General features: G+C 47.3%; 1 protein-coding gene across 1 annotated transcript; it reads right to left on the reverse strand.

The window, feature by feature from the left end:
* Positions 1 to 13,180: 13,180 nt before the first annotated feature.
* Positions 13,181 to 20,229, reverse strand: snrpe (small nuclear ribonucleoprotein polypeptide E). The gene is made up of 5 exons (XM_038820406.1): positions 20,085 to 20,229; positions 18,396 to 18,422; positions 17,918 to 17,980; positions 16,865 to 16,943; positions 13,181 to 13,403 (listed from the first exon to the last, which is right to left on the reverse strand). Exons 1-5 carry the CDS (start codon positions 20,136 to 20,138, stop codon positions 13,348 to 13,350), a joined length of 279 nt encoding a protein of 92 aa, XP_038676334.1. The 5' UTR covers positions 20,139 to 20,229; the 3' UTR covers positions 13,181 to 13,347.
* Between the last annotated feature and the right edge of the window lie 4,029 nt (positions 20,230 to 24,258).

Consider the following 24,258-nt stretch of genomic DNA (forward strand, 5'->3'; position numbering starts at 1 on the left):
TCGAATGCAGCCTTAAAGAACTCGATCTAGCTACCGACAAGGCTATTGTTTGGCTCTGTGGACACGTACATGCTAAATAATAGGCAAGCCATAGTCCAAAGGGGGCCATAGGCAACTCTCTCCGTTAGGAGCACTAGCTTTGTAAAAGCATAATTTATTCTGCACTGGATGTAGTTCGGTACACTTGTGTATTTAGAAAGGACACTGCTGCCCCCCAATGATAATAAACTAGTCCTACATCTAAAATGGCACAAAATACAGCACAAAGTTGCATTACTTGAATTTGTCACACCCCAACATCTGAGCCTCTCTTTTTTTTGGGAAATGTTTTTTATTGAGTTTTCATATTTTATATCCAACAAATTATTAGAAAAAAAACACGCAAAAATTAACATGTATATTTACAGGTAAGCATCTTCATAATAACAGCTGTGGCCGCCCCCTTTAACCGGCATACATATTTTACATTCCCCAATATGGCCGAGGCACATGTTTATAGGCATTTATTTATAGTTTGGTTTTGGGCCTTAGCTTGCCATCAGCCTGTCGCTTGCGGCTTTGTCCTTCCTTTTTTTTTGGAATAATTTTTATTCAAGTTTTCAACAACAAATTTTATCACAATAGAGAAAAACAGTAACCCCTCCCCTCCAATACAAAAACAATAAATTAGCAAGAAAAACAAATAAGCATAAAACCATGAGAACAAACCCCCATAACGAACCCGTAGCCCCCCCCCCCCCCCCCCCCCCCACCCCGGCTACCTTCCCCCGATTCCCGGCCATTTTCCCCTGATTCTTGGCCACCCGACTATTCTTCCTCTTGTTCGTTGGCCACAAACAGGTCCCGGAACAATTGCATGAATGGCTCCCACGTTCTGTGGAAGCTGTCGTCTGACCCTCGGATGGCGTATTTGATTTTCTCCATTTGGAGAGATTCCGAGAGGTCGGACAGCCAGTCTGCAGCTCTGGGCGGTGCTGCTGACCCCCAGCCAAACAGGATTCTACGGCGGGCGATCAGGGAGGCAAAGGCAAGGGCGTCCGCTCTCCTCCCCAGGAATAGATCTGGCTGCTCTGAAACCCCGAAGACCGCCGCTATCGGGCATGGCTCCACCCTCACCCCCACCACTTTGGACATAGCCTCGAAGAAGGCTGTCCAGTACTCCACAAGTCTGGGGCAAGACCAGAACATGTGGGCGTGGTTGGCCGGGCCTCATCTGAGCCTCACTTAATGAATTATATTGAAATGCAGATGTTATTGCTGATCATTACCCCTTACTTTCTCTTCCATGATCAATTACATTACACTGTGTTCTTCTCTTATGATCAATCACATCAAGATATCATCTAAATAATAGCACTTCTGCCGTTTCAGTAAAGAGTGCAGAGTGTAAAGAGGGCCCTTCCTGTTTATTCCCTTACTTCCCCTTTTCTTATATTTCTGTTGCACTTTTGATCTTTGGGTGATAGTGGATGTCTCACTTTAAGGCAAGCAAGAAGCCTGTACCTTTAATTCAAACAGAAGAATTTGGAAACCTGTGCTGGTTTAAACTGGTGATAGTAGACTGGCCGGTATCAGTGGGGACTCGGTTTGATTGATTGGTTGGCGGCCAATGAATTGTCCCAAAAGGTTGTGCCCTGCCCGGTAACAGGTGGCGATTGTATCTGATCCCACTGATACGTTTTTTCAGAGTCCCAAAGGCCTGTGTTTAGCTTCAGTTTGATTCTGGCAGTCTGGTGAAGAGATCCAGCCAACTTTCTCTTCAAAACAATCCAGACAACGCTCTCTAGAAGGCCACAGTGCCGGCTAATTCTCTCTCCAGCAAACCTCCAGCTGCTGTTCTCTCGGGACTGCAGAGATCTGAAAGCGAACCTCGAGCTGAAAGCCCAGTTTGATGAGAAACAAGGCATCTCTGCAAAACGCCTGTAAGTACTGCATTTTCTAAACTACAGGGACCCTGGATGAATGAATCTACAAGTAAGACAATTACAGCCTGCAAACCAAGACTCTAATCTGCAAGCTTGCTGTAAACAAAGTTTGCTATGGGGCAGCACAGTGGCGCAGTGGTTAGCATTGCTGCCACACAGTGCCGAGGTCCCAGGTTCGGTCGCGGCTTTGGGTCACTGTCGGTGTGGAGTTTGCACATTCTCCCTGTGTTTGCGTGGGTTTCACCCCCACAGCCCACAAGATGTGGAGGTTAGGTGGTGTAGCCATCTGGGTTGGCCACTTCCCGACTTTAAAATGGAGATCCGCTAAGAATGCAGGGAGAAATGGCCAAACGCAGGAAAACAAGCAGGTGCAAAATCTCCTGTATATTAGAACTTGCAGAAACCCAGACAGCACTGAAACTAACAACCATCTACATATTGATGAGCGATCCCCGGGAACAATTGGAAACATTTAAGATAATCAAGGCCAAGCCAGACTCCTCGGTGCCAGCAGGAGCCAAGACAAAGGAAGGCCAACGGACATATAGGAACCACCCAGCGATCAGGGAACAGCTCCAGTATTGGGGAAATCAAATCAATTGATTGGAACATGGTCCAATCAATTGGAACCAGGTACGGGGTCCGCCCAAAAAGGCGCAAAGCCCCTGGGGACTATAAAATAGAGTCCCCAAGTTCAGTTCGATCTTCTTGGCAGGGTCTCTCAGCAGCTCGAAACAACCCTTGACCGTGACCTGCCGAGCAGCTGCACCAACCAAGTAAGTGTCCAGTCAACGCACGTTACGAGATAGGCACTGCTAACCATTACTCCATACCAGCTGGAAGCCTGCAGACTCAGAAGCGAATGAAAGGCCATTTGTTTCCCTGACCTGGTGGGCCAGTTTCCAAAGCTAAGTATTGGTCTTTTAGTGTTAGAGATAGTCTAGTGAGTAGTATTTTATGCATGAGTAGCGATTGACTGTGTATATAATAAATGTGTTTTGATTTGAACCTTACTAACTGGTGTATTGAGTTATTGATCAACACTTGAACTTGAACCTCGTGGTGGTATCATAAAGATACCTAGCAACTCTAGAGCAAGGTGATTAAACAGAGCAAATTAAGTGTAAAGCCTACTTTGCAAATTAGCAACAGTGGGTTGGCCATGCTAAATTGCCCCTTAATTGGAAAAAAATGAATTGGGTACACTAAATTTATTTAAGAAAACAAAAAAAGGTTTGCTAAAAGATGGTAGAGCAGAAATTAATGTGAGGACAGAGTTGCCGGCTTAGAGCAAACATTAATATCTAGTTAATATTAAAGGAAATACACTTGCTAAAGTATGATGGGATATCTTGACTATATTTGAACACTGCTTTTAGCCATATCTTAGGATGTTGGGTAAACGTACCAAGATACTGCTTAGAAACATTTGACCTTATTATGCTGACAAGTTGTTTTTATCCCAGGGCAAGAACTACGTACACTCCCAAGGTCTATTTAATATAAACATGGCCAGCTAGGTTCTGTTTTCTCCTCGAGCTTTATTCTGTCTAATCCCAGAGTGTTGTGGAATGGCTATTAGCCACAACAGCCTCTCCCCGATATCATGTTAATAAAATTCCTGATATGAAGCTCGAAGCCTCTGTCTATTATTATTTCCATGACAAAGAACCATCATTAGAAGCAAATACTCTTAATTATTGACTTTCATCCTTATTATTTTTCATCCCTTTCTCCCCCTCTGTTTGTCTGTCTTGTGTTTGGGTAGAGAGTGGGGAAGCTCAAGTGGGTAGTAGGTATTAGCTTGTCGTTAACCAGTTGTATTTACTGCATATTTCATGATAGTTCTTGGTATATGCAGTAATAGCATTTTGTCAGTGAGAGTACCTTTAAGAAATGGGTGTTTATCAGTGATGTCAGAGTGGGGGTGGAGCTGGGCAGTCTGTCACCTTTTTACTTTCATTTTAGGCTGTTAGCTGCAGGGTGTGTTTTAGTTTTGTTTTCAGAGCTGGATAGCTGCAGTCACAGCCAGAAGATGGATTAGAGTCTCTCTTTGTAATCTAAAAACTGTAAATCGATCCCGGTGATTTAAAACTAATAACTGCTCTCAGGAGTGACTTTAACCTGATGTGCTTCTGTTAAAAGTTTTGTTTTAAGTCTTATGGATGTTAAAAATTACAGCTTAAGGATTACTTAGTGTTGTATTCTTTGGGGGCTGTATTTGAATTAATGGTTGCTAAGGTGTTCACTGTATGTTTTAAAAAGGTTAAGTTGAGTTCATAGAATAAACATGGTTTTGCTTTAAAAAATACTTTTCCATTTCTGCTGTACCACACCTGCAGAGTGGGCCGTGTGCTCCCATGCCACTATCTATTAAAAGTTGTGGGTCAGGTGAACTCCACGATACACTTTGGGGTTCTCTAAACTCTGGCCCATAACAGTTTGCATTTACAAACCTGGTGACTTTGATTATTGGACAGCCAAGGGTCACAGACGTTGGGGACTTTTCTAAGAATGATTAGTTAATTCGCTTGTGCTGTGACTCTGAGGCACATGGGGCCAGCAGTAAGTTTAAGTCCCACTCGAGACTTCAGAAAATAATCGGAATGACATTTTAATGCAGTGCTGAAGGAGTGTTATTCTGTAAGAGGCACTGTCTTTTAGCGACAATAAACCAAGGTTCCTGACCTGATAGAGGTCTACAAAATTATGAGGGGCATAGACAGAGAGGATAGTCAGAGGCTTTTTCCCAAGGTAGAGGGGTCAATTACTAGGGGGCATAGGTTTAAGGTGCGAGGGGCAAGGTTTAGAGATGTACGCAGCGCCGGCCCTAGGGTTGCTGGCGCCCCGGGCAAGCTGAACTTCGGCGCCCTTGGAGGGGGGGCGGGGCCGAGATGGGGGGTGGGGCCGAGAGGGGCCGGGGCCGGGAGGGGGGCGGGGCCGAGGGGGGGGGCGGACCCGGTGGGGGGACCCCAGGGGGGGGGGGGACCTGAGAGAGGGGGGGGGACCCGAGAGGGGGGGGGGGACCCAAGGGGGGGGGACCCGTGGGGGGGGACCCGAGAGGGGGGGACCCGAGAGGGGGGGGGACCCGAGAGAGAGGGGGGGGGACCCGAGAGAGGGGGGGGGGGGGACCCGAGAGAGGGGGGGGACCCGAGAGAGGGGGGGGACCCGAGAGAGGGGGGGGGGACCCGAGAGAGGGGGGGGGACCCAAGAGAGGGGGGGGGACCCGAGAGAGGGGGGGGGCCCGAGAGAGGGGGGGGGGACCCGAGAGAGGGGGGGACCCGAGAGAGGGGGGGGGACCCGAGAGAGGGGGGGGACCCAAGAGGGGGGGGACCCGAGAGGGGGTGGGGACCCGAGGGGGAGGGGGGGGGACCCGGGGGGGGAGGGGAGGGGACCCGAGGGGGGGGGGGAGCGGGCCCGAGGGGGGGCGGTGGGAGCAGACCGAGGGGGGGAGCGGACTGAGTGGGGGGCGGACCCGAGGGCGGGGCGGGGGGGGGCGGACCCGAGGGGGGGCGGGGGTCGGACCCGAGGGGGGGGCGGACCCGAGGAGGGGGGCGGGGGTCGGACCCGAGGCGGGGGGGGGGAGCGGACCGAGCGGGGGGGGGCGGACCGAGCGGGGTGGCGGACCGAGTGGGCGGAACGGGGGGGGGCGGACAGAGGGGGGGGTCCGCCCTGGGGGAGTGCGGCCACCCTGGGGGAGTGCGGCCACCGCGCATGCGCTGGTTGGCACCGGCCCAACTGCGCATGCGCGGGACCCGAGTCTCTGGCGCCCCGGGCGACTGCCCGAGTTGCCGGTGCCTTGAGCCGGCCCTGGATGTACGAGGCAGGTTTTTTTACACAGGGGGTAATCGGTGCCTGGAACTCACTGCCGGAGGAGGTGGTGGAAGCAGGGACAATAGTGACGTTTAAGGGGCATCTTGACAAATACATGAATAGGATGGGAATAGAGGGATGCAGGCCCCGGAAGTTTCAGTGTGAACGTTTGCTCCTCAACTCTCATTAAAACAAATCTACCAACGCACCTTATTGCTTTTTGTAGCACCTTACTGTGTGCAACCTGACTGCCAGGTTTTCCTATACTAGACGTGACTACATTCCAAAAAAGTACTTAATTATAACTGATGCCCTGAGGTTGTGAAATGTAAGTTTACTCATTCCCTGCTGTGGGATCAAACACAATTACTTCAGTTCTACCCATCCCATTATTGGTAGCCAATAACAAGGGCAATTTTTTAATCTGTTACCCTTCAGTAATGATCAATAAATATTGAGTCATGTTTCATATGTATGCTGGTGAGACAGTTTTGCTCCTTGACTTGACAGCTCCCTGCATCATATTATGTCGTGAATGAGGTAGAATTTTCTTCCAATAACATAACCACTATGCTATCATTCTCAATCATCTTCAGGACATTTAATGGAGGATTGGGAGTAAACCCATTCAGTTTCTTTATGCTTTTTGCAAGTCAAATCAAGTTACCTCGTACCATTGACATATCCATTTGGAAAACTGCCTCCAAGTTCCATGGTTTTCTTTTTCGAGCCAAACACTTCTTCCAGCGAAGTCACAAATCCATTCAAAAAGCTCAGACTCCCAACTCAGTTCCAGGATAGCAAAGCAGCAGAACTCGAACTTTGAGCTTTTTTTCCCCTTCTGTCCATGGCTTTTAAATTGCAAGCCTACATCATTTAAACACGACGGCTTGATGCGCCTTTGCTTTTCTCGAGCTTTGTTGGTTCTGCCCGTCACTGTCGTCTCGCAGTTAAAGGTAACTTTAAGAGGACATTGGGCTTCTGAATGAAACTGAACATTCCTTCAACATTCGGCAGATAACAGATTTGTGTTTTGTTATTTAAGCGAGAGTAGAAAAAGACCGATTTGTGGTGGATGTCTCCCAATCACTGACAGCAGCATTTACTGCTCTGGGGTGTCCGTCTGCGTGACGCTTTTGTCACTGGTTCATTCCCAATGATTCAAAATGCTGAGGGAAATGTGAATAGATGGCTTAAATTCTGTAAAACCCATTGCTGCATTTTTCAACGACGCACTGGGAATAGGTGAGAAGCCGATAAGATTCCTAATACTAGATAGCAGTAGTGACAAATGATCATACAATCAACATCACCCAGTGCTGCACTCTCACTGCAACACTGTTGACATAAAAACAACTTTGTGTTTCTATATTTTGAGCAGCATTTAAATTTACTTTTGGAATATGCAAATTTTCTAAAGTATATTTTATTTGCAGGCTACATGATGCAAACCGTAACATTCCCTGGGAATTTACTTGTATTTTTCAATTTCCCATATTAATACCCTCCACGTTTTATCAGCCTTATCCTCAAAAAAGTTTAACTGCAAATGTGTCAGATGTAACTACAGAAAATAGATTTACACAGGATCACTTCTGCAATTTTACATGATAGCAAACTAATCGAACCCCAGGCAACAAAGTACGTGTTCAACTCACTTCCTTTTCTCTGGGGCAGTAAAGGGAATAAATGTTGCTCTTGACACATTAACTCTCGTAAACATTCTCAACGGGCAGCACAGTGTCTAGCACTGCTGTCGTGTGGTGCCGAGGACCCGGATTCGATTCCGGGTCACTGTCTGTGTGACGTTTGCACATTCTCCCCGTGTCTGCGTGGGTCTCACCCCCACAATCCAAATGATGTGCAGGTAGGTGGAATGGCCATACTAAATTTCCCCTTAATTGGAAAAAATGAAGAACTGAGCACTTCAAATTTATAACAAATTCTTTAAAAAATCAATAAATATTCTCACTTCAAACAAAACACTGCTCAACTGCTAGGCTCACCGTATGTACGGAATCCCCCATGACCAGTTAATATTATAGGTCTGTGTGCACGTTACATTAGCAGTATACAGACTTCCGGTGGCGGCTATGAAGGAGTAGGTCGCACATTTGGTGGCTCTCGCTCGGGTTGGACCTTTGGACCATTTCCCCCGATTTTGTTGTCAGACTTGACTCGGTAAATTGATGGTAGAGGCAATTGTGGAGTGGATTCCTACACCGGTGCATGGAGAGGCGGGCTAGAAGTGCTCGCAAAGGAAGAAATAGGCAAACAGAGAAGGCTTGGGCGGAAGCTGCAGCGGGAGAAAGCATGGCGGACGATCGGTGTCCTGGCTTATCAACTCAGCGGTCGACGGAGCAGCTGATGCAGTTTATCCAGGAGGGCTTCGCCAAGCAGAAACAGGAATGCTTGGACCCGATTAAAGAATCGATTGCACGGTTGGAACTTAGACCCTTGGAGGTGCACATGGCTCACAGAGTGCTCGCGAGGAAGCCGCGAATGGGAGACCCCCCCCCCCCCCCCCCGCCGAGGGCAATGGTGGTGAGATTCCACAGGCACTTGGACAAGGAGCATATTTTACGATGGGCCAGGCAGACATGGAGTTGTAAATGGGAGAACAGTGTCTTGCGGATCAGGATCTGAGTGCGGATGTAGCCAGGAGAACAGCAGGGTTCAATCAGATAAAGTCAACAGTTTGGCCTGCTGTACCCGGCCCGTCTTTGGGTCACGTATGAGGAAAAACATTTTTATTTTGAGTCGCCCTAGGAGGCGATGGACTTCGCTCGAAGGACTGGTGGCGGACTGAGGTCTTTGAACTTTGCTGCAGCGCTCATGTTAAAAAAGTTTCTTGTTTTTCGGCCCACAGGGTGTAATGCCTTCTGTATTGTTTTGGAGCCTGTTGCAGAGCTGAGGGAGTTAAAGTTTATGTTTGCACTGATGGGGGATGGAGGTGTGTTTGTTAGATGTTGGATCTTTTCTTTGTTTTTCGAGTTTTATTTTCCGGCAATTGTGTTGGGATGGCTTTTCTTTTGAATATGTGTGCCCGAGTCCCGGGGGGGGAGGGGGGGAGAGAGAACGTGGTAATGTTACAGGAGACACACCTTAGAGTAACTGATCAGATTAGATGAAGGAAGGAATGGGTCGGACAGGCTTTTCATTCAGGGTTGGACTCGAAGACTAGAGGGGTCGCAATCCTGATTAGCAAGCAAGTGTTATTTGAGGCAGGAAGAATAGTTGCGGATGTGGGAGGGTGGTACATTATGGGCAGTGGGAAGCTGAAAGGGTTACCGGTGGTACTAGTGAACGTGTACGTGCCAAATTGGGATGATGTAGAGTTTATAAAGAGGATGTTGGGGAAGATCCCGGACCTGGATTTGCATAAGTTGGTCATGGGAGGGGACTTCAATACAGTTATTGACCCTGGGTTAGACCGGTCAAGCTCAAGCACGCAGGGTGCCAGGAGCAATGGCGAAGGAGCTAAAGGGGTTCATGGACAAAATACGGGGGGGTAGACCCACGGAGATTTGGACAGCCGAGAGTGAAGGAATTCTCCTTCTACTCACGTGCTAAAGTGTACTCCCGGATTGACTTTTTATTTTGAACAGGGGGTATTCGGCGATCACAATCTCAGATCATGCCCGCACTGGGTTGACCTACAGGTTAGCAAGGAGAGTAGCCAGCGCCCACACTGGAGGCTGGACGTGGGACTTTTAGCTGATGAAGAGGTGTGTGGGCGGCTGAGGAAATGTATTCAGAACTACCTGGAAGTTAATGACACGGGTAAAGTTTTGGCGGCGGTGGTCTGGGAGGCATTGAAGGCAGTGGTTAGAGAGGAGCTGATCTCAATACAGGCCCTCAGGGAGAAGGCAGACAGAGCAGAGACGGACTGACTGATAAAGGAAATATTGCGGGTCAACAGGAGGTATGTGGAGACCCCAGAGGCAGGGCTTCTAAGGGAGCAACGGAGGCGACAGGCGGAGTTCGGCTTGTTAACTACAGGGAGGGCAGTGAAGCAGCTGAGGAAGGCGAGTGGGGCGATTTATGAGCATGAGATTCGTGAGAAGGCCAGCAGAATGCTTGCGCAGTAGCTGTGAAAGAGGGAGACAGCCAGGGAGGTACTTAAAGTAAAGGACGTGGGCGGGAACCTGGTCGGAGTCTCAGCAGGGGTTAAGAAGGCGTTCAAGGAGTTTTACAGTAGTTTGTGTGAGTCAGAACCCCCAGCTGGGCCAGAGGGGATGAAGGCACTTTTTAGGGGGGCTGAAGTTCCCGAAGGTGGATGGGGGGGTTGGTAGAAGGGCTGGGGGCCCAGATCGGGTTGGAAGAAATAGCAGAGGGACTGAAGGCTATGCAGTCGGGTAACGCCCTGGGTCCGGATGCGTACCCAGTGGAGTTTTATAAAAGGTTCTCTGGGATATTGGGCTCACTGTTGCTGAGGACATTCAATGAGGCAAGGGAACGTGGGGTGCAGCCCCTGACGATGCCACAGGCCACTATCTCATTGATCCTGAAGCGGGACAAGGACCCGGAGCTATGCGGGTCCTATAGGCTGATATCCCTACTAAATGTGGACGCCAAACTGCTGGCCAAAATCTTGTCCTCTAGGATTGAAAACTGCGTTCCGGACGTGATTGGGGAGGACCAGTCAGGATTTGTTAAGGGTAGGCAGTTGGCGGCCAATTTAAGGAGGTTATTAAATGTGATTATGACGCTCCAGAAGGTAGGGACGTGGAGGTAGTGGTCGCAATGGTCGCAGAGAAGGCATTTGATCGGGTGGAATGGGAATACCTGGGAGGTACTGGGGCGGTTTGGATTTGGGCGGGGCTTCATTGACTGGGTCAGGCTGTTGTATCAGACTCCCGTTGCGCGAGTACGAACAGGTCAACATCGGACTATTTCAGGCTGCATCGAGGGACGAGACAAGGATGCCCCTTCTCCCCAGTACTGTTCGCGTTGGCCAAAGAGCCGCTGGGGGAAGCTTTCGATACCTAGGCATTCAGGTGGCGCGGGAATGAGAACGGCTACACAAGTTAAATTTGGCCCGATTAGTAGACCAAATGAAGGACGATTTCCGAAGGTGGGACGTGCTTCCGTTGTCACTTGCTGGGAGGGTGCAGTGAAAATGACAGTCCTCCCGAGATTCCGCTTTGTGTTTCAGTGTCTCCCCATTTTTATTCCACGATCCTTCTTTAAACTGGTCAATAAGGTGATCTCTGGCTTTGTATGGGCAGGTAAGACCCCGCGAGTTAAAAAGGGGATGCTAGAGCGGAGCCAGGGTGCGGGCGGGCGAGCTGGTGCTGCCGAACTTTAATTATTATTGGGCAGCGAACGTAGCCATGATCAGGAAGTGGGTGGTGGGGGGAGGGTCGGTATGGGAGCGTGTGGAAGCAGCGTCATGCAAGTTGGGAGGAGAGATAGAGGATGGTGTATGGGCAGACGCGTTGAGTAGAGTCAACGCATCCACATGTGCCAGGCTCAGCCTGATACAATTTAAGGTCGTCCACTGGGCCCACATGACAGCGGCCCGGATGAACAGGCTATTTGGGGTAGTAGATGCGCAAAGTGTACGGGAGGGTCAGCGAACCATGTCCATATGTTCTGGGCATGCCCGAAGCTTAGGGGATTCTGGCAGGGGTTTGCAGATGTCATGTCCAAAGTGTTGAAAGCACGGGTGGCACCGAGTCCAGAGGTGGCGATTTTCGGCGTGTCAGAAGACCCGGGAATCCAGCAGGAGAAATAGGTAGGCAGACGTTCTGGCCTTTGCTATCCTGCTAGCCCGAAGACGGAGACCTGACTAACTGACATGGCTAGCTTTCTCTCTTTGGAGAAAAATCAAGTTTGCCTTGAGGGTCAATATTAGGGTTCGCCCGGAGGTGGCAGCCGCTTGTCGACTTATTTGGGGAAAATTAACCGTCAGCAGAAAGTGGGTGGGAGGGGGTTAGCTTAGTTTAGAGTAAGGGGTTAGTACATTAAGGTGGGACCTGTAAGGGAGGAAGACGGCTTTTGCACTATGTTTACATTTTCATGTGCATTGTTTATTTTGTTGTTGTAAAACCATAAATACCTCAATAAAATGTTTATTTAAAAAAAAAATTAGCATTAGCAGTATACAGAGTTGGGAAGCACGGTGGTGCAGTGGTTAGCACTGCCGCCTCACGGTGCCGAGGTCCCAGGTTCAATCCCGGCTCTGGGTCACTGTCCGTTTGGAGTTTGCACATTCTCCCTGCGTTTGCGTGGGTTTCGCCCCCACAACCCAAAGATGTGCAGAGTAGGTGGATTGGCCACGCTAAATTGCCCCTTAATTGGAAAAAAACAAATTGGGTACTCCAAATAAAAAAAACTGTATACATAGTCAAAATTATGTCTAAACTATGGGGAGCAAGGCGATTCATGCCATTTTGTGAAATGAAGTAGTTATGCCACAAATAAAGACGGTGCCCACCATTTTTAATGACTGTGGATGAAACATTCTAAATTTAGAGTACCCAATAATATTTGGAAATGATCTATTTGGTTCCGATGTTTGGATGTCAGACAAAAGAAAAAACATATATGCCCTCACAAGGTGGTGAAATTCAGACCATCATTTTTGGTTTTTTTTGGTTCCATGAAATGAAATGAAAATCGCTTATTGTCATGAGTAGGTTTCAATGAAGTTACTGTGAAAAGCCCCTAGTCGCCACATTCCGGCACCTGTCCGGGGAGGCAGGTACGGGAATCGAACCGTGGTGCTGGCCTGCTTGAAAAGCCAGCGATTTAGCCCAGTAAGCTAAACCAACCCCTGGCATCTTATCCAATTTATGGTGGATAATTGGAAATTATAGCAACATAAGAAACAGGAGCAGCGAGCTCCTTCAATTTAGCCCTTCAAACTCACTCTACCATTCAATAAGATCACGGCCGATTTGTTCCTTTTCGACCTCCACATTCCCATCTACCGTTGTTAACCTTTGATTAATTTGCCGAACTATAACCTTTCTAACCTCTGCCTTAAAAAAACTCAATGACCCCACTTCCAGCACCGTAACAAAACTGAAGTAAATGCAATTGTTTCGATCTTATGCTCAATTCTGGGCAGCACGGTAGCATAGTGGTTAGCATCAATGCTTCACAGCTCCAGGGTCCCAGGTTCGGTTCCCGGCTGGGTCACTGTCTGCGCGGAGTCTGCACGTCCTCCCCCTGTGTGCGTGGGTTTCCTCCGGGTGCTTCGGTTTCCTCCCACAGTCCAAAGATGTGCGGGTTAGGTGGATTGGCCATGCTAAATTGCCCGTAGTGTCCTAAAAAGTAAGGTTAAGGGGGAGTTGTTGGGTTACGGGTATAGGGTGGATACGTGAGTTTGAGTAGGGTGATCATTGCTCGGCACAACATCGAGGGCCGAAGGGCCTGTTCTGTGCTGTACTGTTCTAAATTCTAAATTCAATTGTGATAACATGGAAGAATCATTGGTGATAAGTTTTTTTATTTCAGAAAATCATTACTGTGGCTCGGTCAGTACAAAAACACATTACAACTTAATCTGAGTTCCAACAACCAGTATCCAAAAGGCGATATAAGACAAGTTAGTTATTTGCTATAGTGTATAGACAATCAAATTCCAGTGAATCCATTCTTAACTGTGGACACTCTGTAGTAAGGTGATGTTGTCCCCTTTCAGCATAACACGGCCTGAAAGAGAGAACAACCTTTGGTTAAAACAGACAACCGCTTCAACACAGGAGGCCATTTGGCCCGTCAAGCCTGTGCCAGCCCCCTTCAAGGGCAACTTAGTGCGCCTCACTCCCCCACCCTTTCCCTGCATGCCTACAACTGTTTCCCTTCAGCGGCTTATTCAATTTCCTTTTAAAAGCCACAATGAATACATCTTCACAACCCTTAAAGGTAATACATTCCAGATCATAAGCACCTACCGTGACAACATTTTTCCTCATGTCACGGTTTGTTACTTTGCCACTCTAAATATGTCCTCTGGCTATAGTCATAGAGGTTTAAATAATGGAAACAGGCCCTTCGGTCCAGCTTGCCCTTGCCACCTAGTTTCTTGACCAGTACACAAATAGGAACAGTCTCTTTTTAAGTAATCAAACAATCCCAAGGTGCTACCCCTGGACGTCTGTCTCCAGATCCACTAACTCAGAACAACTTGGGAATCAAAGCTGGCAAATGTAGTCTATGTCAACTTGGGTCAGCCGGCTACAGCCTCTACACCCAAGACAGAAGGCCGTGGATTCAAATTGTCCTCTTAAAATTCAGCACAAAATCCACTTTTCAAAGACTGGGCATTTTTGGAGCTGCATTCTTACAGATTAGATGTTAACCGATAGGTGCCATAACGGCTTGTCCCAGACATAAAAGATCCCATTACACTACTTGAAGAGCAGGAAAATCTGGCCAGCCGTTCATTCTCAATAAAACAGTGGTTGAAGTACTCAAAAGAATTTGTTGGGACAATCCAAAGGTGCTAAAAAGCACTATGTGAATGGATACAGTCAGAAGTTTTACAACACCAGGTTAAAGTCCAACACATTTGTTTCAAACACTAGCTTTCGGAGCGCTGCTCCTTCCTTTCATCTGAGGAAGGAGCAGTGCTCCGAAAGCTAGTGTTTGAAACAAACATGTTGGACTTTAACTTGGTGCTGTAAGACTTCTGACTGTGCTTACCCCAGTCCAAGGCCGGCATCTCCACATCAAGAATGGATACAGATAGCAACCATTAAAAAAAATGCTGAACATTAGTGCAAAGAATAGTTCATAGGACTATTGTGTAAATTTAGCAGACATTTTGCAGTAAGTTGAAATCCCACTTGCTTTGAGCTGTTTTTAACTACAATTGAGAAATGTGGAAATAAAAAAATGACTAAGATACTGAAGTGCTTCACAACACATCAACCTAACTGACTGTAAAGGCTTTCTGAGAACACTACACAGCAAATGAGGCAGGCAATCTGCTTATGGTGTGGTAACCACGTTAAACCAGTAAATCAGAAACCTTTCTCTGAACAGTGGCATGGGATTATTTTACCTGAACAGGGCAAATGGGGCTCAGGTTAGTGCCTCACCCCAAAGGTGGCACCTCACACATTGCAGAACTCTCCCAGAACCCATGACATTTGAACATTGTAATGTCCTAAATTGGACAAGTAGGATTTGAACCCCCAGCTTCTGACTCAGGTGAAATCGCTACCAACTAAGCCAAGCTGATAAATGATTGTGAAGTGGAAGAGGTGTTAATAAAAGACAGAAAGCTGGAAGTGACAAGCGAAAGGACTTCTATTTCAAGTCATAAAATTTAGAATTAAGACTAACATCAGCCCATTATAGTTCCCATTTAGCTGCCTGGTAAAGGCAATGATTCAATAAGCTTTAAATATCAAAAGTGGCCGACATGCATACTTCATTAAGTATCTGTGAAACCGTACCTGCTGTAAAGGTACACTGTGTACCATTGGGTAGTTATTAATAAAGTATTTTCGATATCACTACATGCTCTAGTTGAACGACAAGTCGAATTAACATTTTGGCAGGGCAACACAATCAAATTTCCACAATTCAAAAGATAAAATACACCAAACTTTCTAGATGAATTAATTAGGATGGAGTATTTTTTCCTCTTTTGTTACAATTTACCCAAGTAACTCATGCTTATGGTAGATTTTCAGTGCACTGCTGCTGCCTACTCTCCCTCTTCAGCACTTGTGGCAGAGACGGCCACGCCATTGTGGGATGGTTTTAACACAAGAGTTGACCACCATAGCACAAACCATTGTAATATGAGATGGAAGGCTGCCACTTTAATGTCTAGTGCCTTGAGTAAATGAGCAGAATGTCAGTGGACTATTTAACATTGCTGGGAGTGCAACACAATCAGACCCAAACCTCTAACATCTTTAATTCCTGTCTGAAGTTATCAATCAGGAGCAGCAAACCTAGCAGACTTTAGTATTTTGCAGCCTTCAGGAATTGAAACGAACTGTAACTATACTGGCTGTGGTTGATTAATTTTAAATGTTTTCCACTTGGTGCATTTACCGCAAAGTTACGCAGATCTATTGATGTAGCTTCAGACATTTATTCCGTTGCAGCACTTTAGGGGGTGGCACGGTGGCTAGCACTGCTGCCTCACAGCGTCAGGGGTTCGATTCTGGCCTCGGTTGACTGTCTGTGTGGAGTTTGCACTTTCTCTCCGTATCTGCATGGATTTCCTCCGGGTCCTCCCACAGTCCAAAGCTGTGGTCAGGTGGACTGGCCTTGCTAAATTGCCCCTGGTGTACAAAAGTTAAGTGGGGTTACAGGGATAGGGTGGAGGCATGGGCCTAGGTATGGTGCTCTTTCTCCTAACTGCAATCTAACACAAGCTCACCTTAATTGATTCCTTTTTCAGAAGGATGAAATCTCAGATGCGCCAATGAGAATTTTGGTGGAAGAAAGCAGAGGAAAGAGAGTGCCTGAGAGAAAAACCCATCTTGGCCAATTTAAAATAAGGATAGGTGTTTCATACACAATTTGTTCCAACTGTTCATTAATAAAATAAAGATACACCACCGGAGGAGCAGGGTCATATTAACCATATTATATCAATGGACTAGTAATCCAGAGGCTCAGGCAAATGTTCTGGGGACATGGGTTCGAATCCAAACATGGCATCTGATCTCAGCGATGGCAATCATAAAAGATCATGTAGTTCACTAATGCTCAATAGGGGAGGAAATCTGGGGCAGCACGGTGGCGCAGTGGGTTAGCCCAGCTGCCTCACAGCACCGAGGTCCCAGGTTCGACCCCGGCTCTGGGTCACTGTCCGTGTGGAGTTTGCACATTCTCCCCGTGTTTGCGTGGGTCTCGCCCCCACAACCCAAAGATGTGCATGCTAGGTGGATTGGCCATGCTAAATTGCCCCTTAATTGGAAAAAATGAATTGGGTACTCTAAATTTATAAGAAAAAGGGAAGGAAATCTGCCATCGTTAAGTGGTCTGACCTACACTTGACTCCAGCCCCACAACAGTGTGGTTAATTCTTAACTGCTGTCTGATATGGCCTAGCAATTCACTCAGTTCAAGGGCAATTAGTGATGGGCAACAAATGCTGACCTTGCCAGTGATGCTCACATCCCATGAAAGAATAAAATACTTACCCAATGGTTTTCTTGATTTTGATTTCATGTGAATTTCCTCTGCATCGTCCAAAACAAGGTTCATGTATTCATCAAAGCCCTAAAGTTGAAAAAGACACTTTTTTTTACTTTCTACAACCTCTCGGCCTGTCACTTGCCAAGCTCAGGGTAGAGGATAAATCACAAACCAGGATCAAAATTCACAATAACCTCAGACTAAAAAGGTATCAGCCCTGCACCAGAGTTGTGCAACATAAGACTCCTGTAGCTAGAATATAGACTCAGCAAAGACCTACAGAAAAGATGTTGGAACAAATTCTTACTGTGTGCAGTATGTCTTTTCTTATTTACACCCCAATCAGGTGAATAGTCAGGTATTGCGGTGATAGTTAAGTCAAATGTTGCACTCAGTATGCTAACCTTGAATTTTACTATTGTTGGGATCACGCCCCACAACTCCCTTTTTTCCACGGAAACTGAAAACCAATAGCTTGCCTAAAATATACAAATAGGATCATTTTTTTTGCAATTGGTTGAGGGGAATATTTACCAGGGCCTCAGAACATTGATCTTCATGTTGTACCATAGTATCCAATTTTCACTGCAACAGGCAGTCAGCACAGCAGTTTAACATCTCACAAAAAGGATGATGGCAGCAATGCCGATTTCAGGCACTACCCAAGTCATTGATTACACAAAATACAAAAGCACAACTGTACAGGCTCAAAATAAAAGGTAGAAATCTACTAGCAAAGGCAGAGAAACCACAAATTAATGCTCCATGTTTAGACACTCAATGCTTGCTGACTTTCTGCACCTTTCTACCAACGCTGCCTTGCAGGCAACTTCTAGAAGGCAGAAAAAAAAAGTCCTTTCAAGAATATATCACTTGATGCCAGTATGAGGTGAGGCTGTGCGCTTGGATCACTGGGTCAGGGGATGGTGGTGACAGTGGTTACATTCACTTGGTGCAACTCCAGACTTTCTTGCCAGCTGCCTGCCAGAAGAGCCTGTTCTGCCTTCCACGCTCAAATTAACAGCACATCAGGACTACAGCTTAAATTTCATACTTACAATTATACACCCTTCTATCCTCATGTTGACTTGTTCATACAGCCATACTTGGATCCTGGATCGCTAGAGTAAAGAAAAAGGTATTTTACACTCGGAACATATTATTGAAAAGATATTTGAATCCCTGTTTGAATAAAACAGCACCCCTGAACAGTGCAGCGTTCCCTCAGTAATGAACTGAAGAATCAGTCTGGAATTTGGCTCTGGAATGGAGTTGGAACTAATGACGTCTACCTCAGAAAAGAGGGTTGCCATGAAATCAATATATAAACTGATTCAGTGTTTGCTGAATTAATAATCCAGACTCGAAACATTAGCTCTGTTCTCTCTCCACAGATGCTGTCAGACCTACCGAGATTGTCCAGTATTTTCTGTTTTTGTGTCATTAATAAGCTGCATTTTTACATCAGGTTCAACAATTAAGTATTAATAAAGGTCTAATTATGCAAAAGACTAAAATTAAATAACACATACTTACATTTTGAAGGTACCTGAAAATAAGATTCTGTTGCATTTCCAGTCAAGGAACAAGCACATGCAAGTTATACAATAAACATCTCTGGACATACCTAATGCACTCTCTACAACCAGTCCGTAGCATGCTTACCATCTGGATGCAATTATGTAACTGCTACCTCTAACACAGCACGTGAGCCATCTTGCTTATAACCTTCCCCCAAACGGCTATTATTCATATATCTCAAGTGAATGGTGGCAACCTATTCGACTAAAAAGACCATCACAAATTCACTGCTACCCGAACCGAACATTCACAGACACACATTTCCAGAAGACATTCCCGAAGATCAGATCTCCTTGCCCAAAATTAAATTCAGCAGTTGTGTCTAAGCCTGGCATTGGCCAAAGTCAGCAAAGTAAGGGTGTTCCTGATTTGTATTGGATCGCCACTCTACCACCTTGGTGAGATACTTCCCAGAGAGCTAAAATTTAATAATGCCTGAACCCAATCTGGCTTATAGCTTTAGATTTGGTATGTTTAAAAACTTTCCTATCTAGCAACTCCAAGTCCACATTTATCACAAAAACTGCCCAAATAAATGTGTCAACAACATAGAAACTTCCCAAAGAAACGCATGAATACCAAGTACTAAAATAGGTGGGAAAGCAGGCAGTGAAGAGGAGATAAAAGATTTGCAGATGGATATACATGGACTAAGACATTGGGCCAGAATTTGGCAGATGAAGTTTAATGTAGCTAAGTGAGGTGTTATCCATTTTGGCCAAAAAAATAGAAAGGCAAATTATCTAAATGGAAAGCAGATTCAAAATGCGTCTGGGCAGAGGGATCTGGATGTCTTTGTTCATGAATCCCAGAAAGTCAGTATGCAGGTACAGCATGTAATTAAAAAAGCAAATGGAATGTTGCCGTTTATTGCAAAAGGATGGAGCATAAAAGTAGAGAAGTGTTGTTGCAATTGTATAGGGTGTTGGTGGAACCATATCTGGAGTATTGTGGCAGCATCAGTAAGGAGAGAAAAGAGCTAACGTTGAGTCCAGATGACCCTTTGTCAAAGCTTTGATAAAGGGTCACCTGGACTCGAAACTCCACACAGACAGTGACCCAAGCCGGAATCGAAGCTGGGACCCTGGAGCTGTGAAGCAATTGTGCTATCCACAAGGCTACCATGCTGCCCAATGAGATTAAAACATTTGGCTTACATTCGCTGGATTTTTGAAGGATGAGAGGGGATCTGATAGAGGTATATGATACTAAAAGGGATTAATAAAGTAAACGCAGATCAAATGCTCCTCCTTGTAGGGCAATCTAGAATAAGGTGTCACAAAATAGGCTGAGAGGCGGTAGATTTAGAACTGAGATGGGGAACTACTTCTCGCAGAGGGTGGAACTCGCTGCCACCTGGGCCTCCCGCCACCCGACTGAACATGTCCCAGATCATCAGCCCCCGTCTCAGCCTCAACTATTCACCGCGGAGCTGGGGGTCTGTGAACAAAAGAATGTTAAAAGCACCGGCTTCGACCGAGCTGCCAGAGACAGGCGGCCCTGAGGCCGGGATGGAGCGCGAGGCCCCGGGTCAGGCACGGGGCCCGAGGTCGAGGCTTCTGAGGCCCGGCTTCAATCCGAACCCCTCCTCCCGGCTCGCGTCCATCCCCCACTCCCGCGCCGCCGCCGCCGTGTGAAGGATACGATGGGCTGCACCATCACTTTCTGCACTTTCTGGACCTGCCCTCGGTACGCCATGTCGCCGGCTCCGTTCCCCTGCGGCTGGCAGCTAGAGAACAAAATGGCGGCTGGCGCCTGCGCGCGCTCCCGCCCGCGCGGGGCAGCCTGGGAGCGGGGCGCCCAGACCCCGCAGCCGCTGCCATGCCAACCAGGTGAGGGCGGTGCCCGGGGGAGCCCCGCCCCCTGGCGCTGGGCTCCAGGTGGCCCAGGCAGCAGCTGCTCGCATCAATCTTCAGGACACTCGCTCGGGATTTTCGAAAAACATTTTTTTTGTTAATTTTCTTGACCAGATATTGAAACTGGGGACAAAAAGTCTGATAGTAAAGCAATCTCCAGTTGGGTTAGTTTTTTAAAAATATAAATTTAGAGTACCCAATTCATTTTTTCAATTTAAGGAGCAATTTAGCGTGGCCAATCCACCGACCCTGCACATCTTTTGGGTTGTGGGGGTGAAACCCACGCAAACACGGGGAGAATGTGTAAACTCCAAACGGACAGTGACCCAGAGCCGGGATTGAACCTGGGACCTCGGCGCCGTGAGGCAGCAGGGCTAACTCACTGCGCCACCATACTGCCCTCCAGTTGGGTTAGTTAATAATAGAATCATAGGGACTTCCGGTGACGGCGGGCAGGAGGCAGCCGCACACTGGAGGGCTCCCGCTCAGGAATAGAAATTTTGGGGTTTTAATGCCCGGTCCCAGGGGCAACGGAGGCTGAAAAAGCTGTAAGAAGGCACAGGGAGGAGAAATGTCCAGGCTTGGGAAAAAAACGGCCATGAAAAAGGGGGTTAATGAAAGTCCACCGGTGAGTGGAAAAGTCAGCACAGGAACTGCCTGTAAGGAAAGCGGAGGCTGGAGCACCAAGGGAGGCCGCATCGCTCACAGCAGAAGAAATGATCAAAGTGATGGTTACAGAACTTGAAAATCAGTTCACAAAGCACATGGAAGTGATGAAGAAGGAGATGGGGACGGTATTGAAAGTGCTGGTGGAGGAGGCGATTGCCCCGGTGAAGGTGGCGGTATCAATCTCAGCGGCGGATGTGCGGGAGCCAGGTGAGACACTGAAGGAAGTGGAAGAGGTATTATCGCAGCACAGTGATCAACTCACCTTGATGGGGAAGGAGTTGCGGAAGGTGACAGAGACCAACAAAGGTCTGCGAGCCAAAACGGAAGACCTGGAAAACAGATCCAGGCAGCAGAATCTGAGGATCGTGGGTCTGCCCGAAGGGGTGGAAGGCCCGAGGACGATGGAGTATTTTGCCACAATGTTGGCAGAGCTATTGGGGGAGGGGGATGATCCCTCTCGATACAAACTGGATCAGGCTCATCGGTGGTGGAGGCCTATACCAAAGGTGAGTGAGCCGCCAAAAGTAGTAACTGTGAGTTTCCGTAGGTACAGTGTGAAGGAGAAAAACAGGAGCGGGAGGTGCAGTGGGCTGAGCTGGTATACACATATACCAGGACTTTACGGTGGAGCTGGCAAGGAGGCGGATTGCCTTCAGCCGGGTGAAGAAGGCACTGTACATCAGCAAGGTGCAGTGCGGCATAGTGTACCCAGCTAAGTTGAGGGTGACCTACAAATCCAAGGACTTTTATTTTGGGACGGCGGAAGCGACGGAGGAATTTGTGAAGGCAGAAGGACTGTGGCAGAATTGAGAAATGGTCATGTACCGATGTAGCCTTATGTACTTTTTTTTTTTCACTGCGTGTCGGTGTATGTACTAAATGAGTCAGGACTGTATGTGATTTGGAGCAGAACTTGCAGGCAGGGGGCTTTTCCAGGCACCTGCTGCCCTTGTCCTTCTAGGTGGTAGAGGTTGCAGGTTTATAAGGTGCCGTCACAGAAGGCTGAGTGTCGGTTTAGCTCACTTGGCTAGCCAGCTGGTTCATAGAATCCCTACAGTTCAGAAGGAGACCATTCGGCCAATCAAGTCTGCATCAATCCTTTAAAAGACCACCTTACCCAGGCCCAATCCCCCCAGCTTAATCCTAAAATATTATTATTATTAAAAGGTACCACCGTTTCAACTTCACCGGAGGTGTGGTGACTTCAGGTTAAATCACCACCAGTCAGCTTTCCCCCAAATAATAATAACCTTTATTAGTGTCACTAGTAGGCTTACATTAATACTGCAATGAAGTTACTGTGAAAAACCCCTAGTCGCCACATTCCAGCGCCTGTTCGGATACAGAGGGAGAATTCAGAATGTCCAAATTACCTAACAGCACGTCTTTCAGGACTTGTGGGAGGAAACGGAGCACCCGGAGGAAACCCACGCAAGCACAGGGAAAACGTGCAGACTCCACACAGACAGTGGCCCAAGACGAGAATCGAAACTGGGGCCCTGACGCTGTGAAGCAACAGTGCAAACCACTGTGCTACCGTGCCGCTCCGTAAAGGAGAAAGCAACCCATGATCATCTGGGACGATGGCGACTTTACCTTGCCTTTGGTGAGTTGCTGCAGTGCATCTTGCAAATGGTACATACTGCTGCCACTGTGCCAGGATGTTGTGCAGGCTTACTTAGTTTTGGATGGTGTCTTGAGTGTTGTTGGAACTGCATTCATCCAAGAAATAATAATCTTTGAGTGTCACAAGTAGGCCTACATTAGCACTGCAATGCAGTGTGGGCAGCATGTGGCACTTGTATGTGGAGAAGGTGCAGACTCCGCATAGACAGTGACCGAAGCCGGGAGTCAAACCCAGGGCCCTGGTGCTGTGCAACAGTGCTACCGTGCAAATGGTGAGTAATCCATCACACTGCTGCCTTGTGGACGACAGACTTAGGGATGTTACTCTTCAGAATTCCCTGCATCTCAACAATTCTCTTGCAACAATAGTATTTATACGGCTAGTCCAATTCAATTTGTGGTCAATTGCAACTCCAGGATGTTGAGTGAGGATTCAGTGATGGTAATGCCATTGAATGTCATGAGATGGTTAGATTTTCTCTCGTTGGAGATGGTCATTGCTTGCCCTTTGTGTGGCACAGCTGTTACTTGCCACTTTTCAGCCCAACCCTGAACATTATCCAGTCTTGCTGCATATGGACATGAACTGCTTCAGTATCTAACGAGTACCAAATGGTGTTGAACTTTGTTCACAATGATTGTACATCCTTACCTCTGATGGAGGACGGTCAACAATTCCGACCTTGGGTGACTGCGTGGAGTTTTCATGCTCTCCCAGTGTTGCATGGGTTTCCTCTAGGTTCTCCGGTTCCTCTCACGGCCAAAGATGGGCAAGTTAGGTGGATTGGTTATGCTACATTTTCCTTAGTGTCCAGAGATGTGCAGGTTAGGTGAGGTTACGGGGATAGAGCAGGGCAATAGGCCTAGGTAAGGTGCTCTTTCAGATGGTCGGTGCAGCCCCGATGGACCAAATGGCTTCCTCTTACACTGCAGGGATTCTATGGAAACAGCTGAAAATAGTTGGGCCCAGGTCACAATCCTGAGAAACTGCTGCAGGAATGGCCTGGGACAGAGATGATTGACCTCGAATAACCACCTTCCCATCTGCTCGGTTTGGCTCCAACCAGTGGAGACTACCCCATCCCTTAATTCACATTTTTGCCAGTTTTGCTAGAGCTCCACGATGTCACACTCCATCAACCGCTGCCTTGATGTCAAGGACACTCAGGAAAATGACATTGGGATAACTCAGTCTGGACCTCAGAATGGCAGAGCAGGTTCAAGTGGTCATATCGCCTTCTCCTTTGTATGAATAGGGAAGAGGTTTGGAATAGGGTAAAAATCCCAACGTCTGTTTCTCCTCGCATATGGTAATGTAGTGTGACATTGTGATTTTCCAAGTACAGCGGGACTACGCAAAGTCCAAAGATGTGCAGGTTAGGTGGATTGCCTATGCTAAATTCCCCTTAGTGTTCAAAAGAGGTTAGTTGGGGTTACGGGGATAGGGTGGAGGTGTGGGCTTGGGAAGGGTGCTCTTACCAAGGGCCGGTGCAGACTCGATGGGCTGAATGGCCTCCTTCTTCACTGTATATTCTTTGATTCTATTATAAGCGATCAGTTAGAAAAAGCAGTGACCTGTTCTGAGCCACATTCGCGGTTTTATCTGTGACTTTTTCCTAGATCTTCCCACAGATCCAAGGGTGTAGAGTCATAGCAAACTGCACAAG

This window comes from Scyliorhinus canicula, chromosome 15, assembly GCF_902713615.1.
Source record: "Scyliorhinus canicula chromosome 15, sScyCan1.1, whole genome shotgun sequence".
Lineage (NCBI taxonomy): Eukaryota > Metazoa > Chordata > Chondrichthyes > Carcharhiniformes > Scyliorhinidae > Scyliorhinus > Scyliorhinus canicula.